The sequence below is a fragment of the Carlito syrichta genome, unplaced genomic scaffold, assembly GCF_000164805.1.
Source record: "Carlito syrichta isolate Samal-C Ts95f unplaced genomic scaffold, Tarsius_syrichta-2.0.1 Scaffold153679, whole genome shotgun sequence".
Taxonomy (NCBI): Eukaryota; Metazoa; Chordata; class Mammalia; order Primates; family Tarsiidae; genus Carlito; species Carlito syrichta.
In genome coordinates this window covers 162,622-169,512 of record NW_007097775.1, presented here as the reverse complement: position 1 = coordinate 169,512, position 6,891 = coordinate 162,622, and the positions used below count along the sequence as shown (strand labels likewise).

Genomic DNA, 6,891 nt, shown 5'->3' with positions numbered 1-6,891 from the left:
ATCCACTCACCTCAGCCTCCCAAAGGCGCGGGATTACAGGCTGAGCCACCGAGCCGGCTAGCAACGAAATCTTAAACATGAGAACAAGACAATAACTTACGGCATCTGTAGCAGTCCCCAGTCCATCATAATACATCACTCCTAGCTGGTAAATTGCTTGATGATCTTTCTCCTGGATTTCTTCAAACTGTTCTAATGCTTCTTCATACCATCCCTATAAGCCCCCAGAAAATACGTAATTATTTTTATTATGAACTTAAAGTAACCCCACACAGAAGCACCGAGTGGTCTAGTGCTTGTGCCCAAGTATGCACAGTTAAAAAGCAAGACACCCATATCTGGACCCCTGCCCAAAGCTGGGGGAATCACACCCTTAGCCACCATGCTAGGCTGTCTTCAGAGTGACAAGCGCCTGTTGAGCCCTCGACAAATATTGGTGACCAGAATAAACAAAGGTGCCATCCAAAGGTTAGAGAACAAGTGGGGTATAGGTGCATAACTGCTCAAATATCCAATGGATGGTGGGGATTTGGGACAGTCCGTCTCTTTTTAAATCTTCTCTTGGGGTTGGATGAAGAATTGAAGCTAGATTACTCATGTTGGGATGCTAGCTGGCACGACTCCAACTCAGTCTACCTCCCGGCTATCCCAGCACAATGTGGAGAAAAAGCGATTTCCTCCTGACTCTGAGGAAATTAAAAGTAGCTTTAAGTACGTAGAGAAGACTCAGTCTCTCCAACTACTACTAGCATGAAGACGTTTTACAAAGTATATTAAATAGCTTGAGCAAAAATACGAAATTTGATTTTTAATTTATAGAGGGAAATGGATTTTATGCCAAAATGCCTCCCATAAACGACACTCATGAAAATTACTTTGGTGAAGAAAGATCAGCTATCTCCTTAAGCTGGTGGCCGTGTATCGTACTTAAAGCCACAGTCATAATCTATATAATTGGACAGAATTTCCCTAGCCTAACAAAGTAAAAAGCTACACATGAAATTTTGCCGTGAGGATCTAACAACAGAATTATAAGAAATGAAAACAAATACACAAGAAATTTACCTCTTCAAAATATAGTTGACCTCGTAGGAAATATGCCAGAGTGTCCCCTCTTCTTATTCTTTCTTTCAAGAGTTGCAATGCCTTATCCACCAGATTAGCATGGCTATAACGATCTGATTTTTAAAAGGCAAATAATCCATTAACCATACGATACAAATTTTCTCTCTTGAAGTAATAAGTGACATAAAATGTGGGCAACCCTCTTTCGGGGCCCCTCCGGTTGCCAGGAGATTTCCTATTGTCTAATAAAGTCCTACTTACTAAAAAATATAAATAAATAAAATTCACCGAACACTGTTAACACTAGTTTCTTCCTGTTCTCATTCCTAAAACTGGCCTCCTTAGATGAAGAAGAATTACCTGGGGGGGGAAAACGTCATCATAATTCCTAACACTGTTCATTTTTAGTAAATAAATACTTTCCCACTAAGGGCTTTTCACACTAACCCTGTCCATGGCCAGGCCGGAGCCCAGCAATGCAGTCATATGTCCGTGCATTGGTTTGTCTTTGGGGAAAACTGTTTTGTGGAGAGTTAAATTCTTAATTTGAACCTTAATGAGAACAACTTTAGCCAAATGGGCTCACCCTCCCTAATATAATTTTTAAAAGGCCTATAGAATTAAAAAAGGTAGCACCAAGTGACAATTTCAAGGAAAGCATGGCATTCTCTTGAACAGAAGTGACATCTGGCTTCTCTTTTTGCGAAGTGTGCCCTTAAGTCCTGAGGGTAAAATCAAAATCAGGATTTAACTGTGAGCCTTCTCCCCTGATGATCTATCAGAGACATTCAGTGGCAATTTCCAGATTCTTGTAGGAAAGCTAAAAAGGTCTGTAAAATTAGCCACTTCCTGGAAGTCAATAAGACACATTTCCTGTCTTGCTTGCTTTAGCATAATTAAATTTTAGTGAAAATATTTTCCAAGGGAAGATTAAATATCAGGATTGTACCAGTCTTTTCCTTTCTCCACTGGAAGAATTTCTGGTTCTTAGCAGCATACTGGGATAGAGAGGCATGAAAGGGGTTCTTGGGCAACTTTTCACTGGTCAACTTCATCCTAGTTCCACACTTGGGATTCTGTAAAAGGAACAAGAAATAAGACGGTAGAAATTTCTCCCTTCAGTGAAGGGCAGAGAGGCCCCATTCCCATCTGGGACTCCGTCTGAAAGCATTCGCCCCTCTCCGCCGAGGGACAGGTCACCCAACCACTAGCTCCCAGATGGGAATGTTCTTTTTGTTTGTTTTTGAGGCAGAGTCTCACTCTGCAGCCCAGGCTGGCGGGCAGTGGCACGCTCACAGCCACCCCAGTCTCGAACCGCTGGGCTCAAGGGATCCTTCCAAGTAACTGGAACTACACGTGTGTGCTACCATGCCTGGCTAATTTTTTGATCTATTGTAGAGACGAGAGCTCACCGAGTCACCCAGGCTGGACTCGAACCCCTGGCCTCAGGGACTCCTCTCACCTCGGCCTCCCAAAGTGCTGGGATTACAGGCTTGAGCCACCGAGCCTGGCCCTGAGAATCCTTTCCTAGGAGACCATGGCCCGCTATAGCTCTGACACGCAGCCATCTGCCCGGCCTGGTTCCACAGAATGTGATTAACATGAGATCTGTCTGCACGTTCAGTCTGGCCGTGGGTTTACCTGCTGCCATGGGTCATGCCACCCAGCACACCAGGGCACTTAGGCGTCACTGGTTGACACTGGCCATAAATATGGTTCTTGTGCACCGGTACCTTCCTGTGGCCTTGTAACCGAAGCACATCAGGTGAATCCATTTCCAGTGAAAGCCTTTGTCTATTTTACCTGGGACTACTTTATTTTAGTTGTGCTGTTCAGTTTTATCTTCCCGTCTGCATTGGACTGCCATGTTATAAGGTGGGTCCCAGATGAATGGCAAATCAGGGCCTTCATATAAAATGTAGAGGCCACCTCATCTGGGTTGGCCTCGGCTGAGGGTAGTGAGACAGCAAACTCAGTTGTTGCTATGACTTTTTGTTTACCCCTTGGCATTCCACTGTTCCAGCTAACTTTCACCAATTGGAAGCAAGTTTCCAGGAAAGGGTCCTGATTGGTGGTCAAGAGAAGAACTCAAGAGACCCTTAGTGTGATTGGAAAGCTACACTTATATAAGTGCATGATGCTCTCTTAGACAATAACTTGCCTTATGAAATGAGAACAGAATGCAGAACAGGAAGATAATTCAGTGTATCATGAAAAAAAAATCGCTTAAGTAACTGTGATTTTGGAAGAGCCATTTAATCATTTTCAAGAGCCAATTTCCTCATCTGTAGTTTGGGCTATAGGTAGTTTGAACGAAAGGATTTAAAAATGTCCCTTTTTAGATAGATACAGTTCTTGATTCTATGAGTCCCAAAATCTTATGGTTGCATTCTCAACGAACTTTACTTAGGGTGAAGGAATATTAGGTAAAGAAGAAAAAACAATCCAAATAGGATGATGTGGATAGCACATCATCACTCAGTTACTAAGAGACTAGATATAGACGTCTTGCTTTTTTAAAGGCATTAACACAGTGTGCTACTATATCCAAAAAGCGGATAAAAACTTGGCGTATTCAGGAAGGACATCAGAAATGAAACAGATCAGAAAACCATACCTTACCTTGTTTAAACTCATGTTGTCTTCTGTGGTTACAAGACTGCACATGGTTTTTGTTGCTGTAACTTAAAAGAAGTGTGGAAGAGGCTCTGGACAATAAAAACAAAGATTTATTGAGCTCTTCCTAAATGCCAGGTGTTATCCCTTGTTTCACATGCATTAACTCCTAAAAACTTATTATTATTATTATTATTATTATTATTATTTAGAGTCAGGGTCTCCCTCAGTTGCCTAGACTGGCATGGAGTGACACAGATCACGATTCATTGCAACCTCCACCTCCTGGGCTCAGGCGATACTTTCTGCCTCAGCTTCTGGAATAGCTGGGGACCAGCTGATTTTTTTTATTCTTTGTAGAAATGAGGTCTCACTATGTTGACTAGGCTGGTCTTGAACTCCTGGGCTCAAGCAATCCTCCCACCTTAGCCTCTCAAAGTGCTGGTATCACAGGCGTGAGCCAGGCTTGACCAAAACTTTATTAAACAGGGACTATTATGAGACCCACTTACTGTATGAGGAAACAGGCATGGTGAGGAAGTAACCTGTGGAAGGTCACAGGGCTGGTAAGCTGGACAGCCGGCATGCCCTAGCACCTGTGTTCATTATTATTCTGTTCTGTTTCTCCAAAAAAGCAGCACTAATATGAGTTTTTAACATGGCAGGACTCCTGTAAGAGGTTAACCCAATATTTAGTATTTTTTTAATGTGAAAAAATAAGCACGAAGAGGAGATGAAAAAAGCAAGAGCATATGTTTGTTTCTGCCAAACCTTGAGGTTAGATATAAAATTATCATTTGAAACTTGACAACTGTTTGCATGATATATTGCACATTTAGAAAATTCTGGCTGGGCACGGTGGCTCATGGCTACAGTCTCAGCACTTTGGGAGGCTGAGGCAGGAGGATTGAGCGAGCTCAGGAGTTCCAGATCAGCCTGGGCAACAGAGCAAGACCCCCCACTCTCTACAAAAAATTAAAAACATTAGCTGGTATGGTGACATGGGCCTGTAGTCCCAGCTACTTGACAAGCTAAGGTGGGAGGATCACTTGAACCCCGGAGGTCGAGGCTGCAGTGAGCTATGATTGCACCACGGCCCTGCAGCCTGGACAACAGAGTGAGATTCTCTCTCCAAAAAATAAAAATGAAAATAAAATAAAAAGGAAACTTCCATCATATAAATGGTAGGCATTCATTCATAATAGAGAATCTGAAAGAAATCGATGATTTTCAAGGGAAGGGCAGGTGGAGTGGATTCTAAGGGTGCCCTTCTCAGCTCCTCTGTATGAGGTGGTACCTGTCCCCAGCTGCTGTGGATGGTCACTGAAAACAACTCACAGCTGTTCCTTCTCTGTGGCTTTGTCCCCAGCTACACAAGCGTCCCCTCACTCCAGGACACCTTGCTGCTTCTTTCGTGGAGCCAGACCACTCAGGGGACCATTATAAGAGGTCATCTGTCATGCGACTCCAGCGTCGCTCCACATCCTTGCTGGGTGTGTCAAGATGCAAGACCCCAACTGATCTGTGTCGGCCATTCTCAGGGCTGTACCTGCAGCAGGTAGCCTCGAGGGATGAGGTCGTGTCTCCCCCGCAGACAAACAGTAAACACTGCTCTAAAAAGCAGTGAATCCCCCAGGCTCAGTGCACCTGTATTATCGTGCAGCCCACTCAGTGCACGGGCATCTGTCGTGGGCCCTTTATGCCACCTCTGTGGTAACGGGGGGGCATTGGGAACTGGCCCAAACATCATTCTGGCACACTGGCTACTGCTTGGGCCGTGAGTCATAAAAGTCATTTGTCTCTGGCCCAGCTTAGCTTGTTGATGGCAAGCAGGGTAGAATCTCAGACTCTGCACAGTCCTTGACCTCTCTGCTCAAGAAGAGATCACCTGGGGTGGAATTTGTGCTCTGTGAGGGCCCAATGAAGGCAGTTTCCTGAGCCCACGCTCTTGCTTGGCGTTTTCCCCCTGCCTTATTGTGGTTCTTTGAGTTCCCTTCTTCTGAGACCCCCGTTTCCGTCCCCTGCATATCACTTGAACAATAATCCCTTGATGCTCTGCCTCTAGGGAATGCAGCCTAACACAGTAAGGACAATGGAGGAAGAAGGGTTTATTCCTATCTTTCTAAAGCTGGCATAGTAAAGGATAACTTGCCTTCCAATAAAATGCTAGAGTAGGCCGGGCTCGGTGGCTCAGCCTGTCATCCCAGCACTTTGGGAGGCTGAGGCAAGTGGATGGCCTGAGCCCGCGGGTTCGAGGCCAGCCTGGGCAACTTGGCAAGACTTCATCTCTACAATAAATCAAAAAAATTAGCCGCCTGTAGTTTGAGCTACTTGGAAGGTTGAGGTGGAAGGATCACCGGAGCCCAGCAGGTCGACACTGGGGTGGCCATGAGTGTGCCACTGACCTCCACCAACTAAAAAAAAAAAAAAAAAAAAAGCACACTGTGAATAGTGTCTGTAAAGTGGCATGTGAAGTCTTTTCTTGGCAGGGGAGGGTGTGGCATTCCTGGAGGTGCTGCATCAGCTTCCCTGCTCCAAAACCTCATTTGCTATATGGCCCTCGGATAGAAGACGTAGCAGATACGAAACTGAAAACAGATGCTATACTTCATCTCTGCCAAAAGGCCGAGAATCAATAGTATGCGAAATTCTGATTAAAAATGTTATTGATAAGAGTACTAAAATTAACCTAATGATAAATAGCCTTATTTAAAATGCTCAGTGACAAGGGAAGGGAAGAAGAACTTGAGAACCGGGGGATTCTACAGAGAACCAAGATGTGAGTTAAATCTGCTTTGATAATGGTGGAGTCATGCCACATAGCACTGCAGGCAGAGCTGCCTCCTAAGGGCTGGATATAAATGAATGACCATATCCTCAACGATTCAGGCAAGCAGTGACTCTTCCTGAGCAGAGATTTGAATCAGCATGGAAGTATAAAGAAACTAGAAATTTCTTGAAAACCCAGGGGAAAAAAGAGAGGTGTGTTTGGAATAGACCAGATCCTGGTAACTGAAAAGAGGTGCCTACAAGTGAGGAATGATTCAGCAGACTTAATCATCATGTTGAAAACTGTTTTGTTTTTGTTTTTGTTTTTTTCAGTTGAAGTCTCACTCTGTCGCCCAGACTGGAGGGCAGTGGCCGCTCCCAGCCACCGCAGCCTCGACCTGCCGGGCTCCGGCGATCCTTCCGCCTCAGCCTTCCGAGTAG

The 6,891-nt window shown here is 44.6% G+C and overlaps 1 protein-coding gene across 1 annotated transcript in view; it reads right to left on the bottom strand.

Moving 5' to 3' along the window:
- Positions 1-3,058, bottom strand: part of LRP2BP (LRP2 binding protein) — a 25,905-nt gene extending 22,847 nt beyond the window's left edge. Inside the window, exons 1-4 of the mRNA XM_008050790.2 lie at positions 2,869-3,058; positions 2,015-2,141; positions 1,066-1,178; positions 101-214 (exon numbers count right to left, since the gene is read on the bottom strand). Coding sequence (XP_008048981.1) covers positions 101-214; positions 1,066-1,178; positions 2,015-2,120 — 333 coding nt within the window. The 5' untranslated portion in view covers positions 2,121-2,141; positions 2,869-3,058. The remainder of the gene's footprint in view (positions 1-100; positions 215-1,065; positions 1,179-2,014; positions 2,142-2,868) is intronic.
- Positions 3,059-6,891: the final 3,833 nt, after the last annotated feature.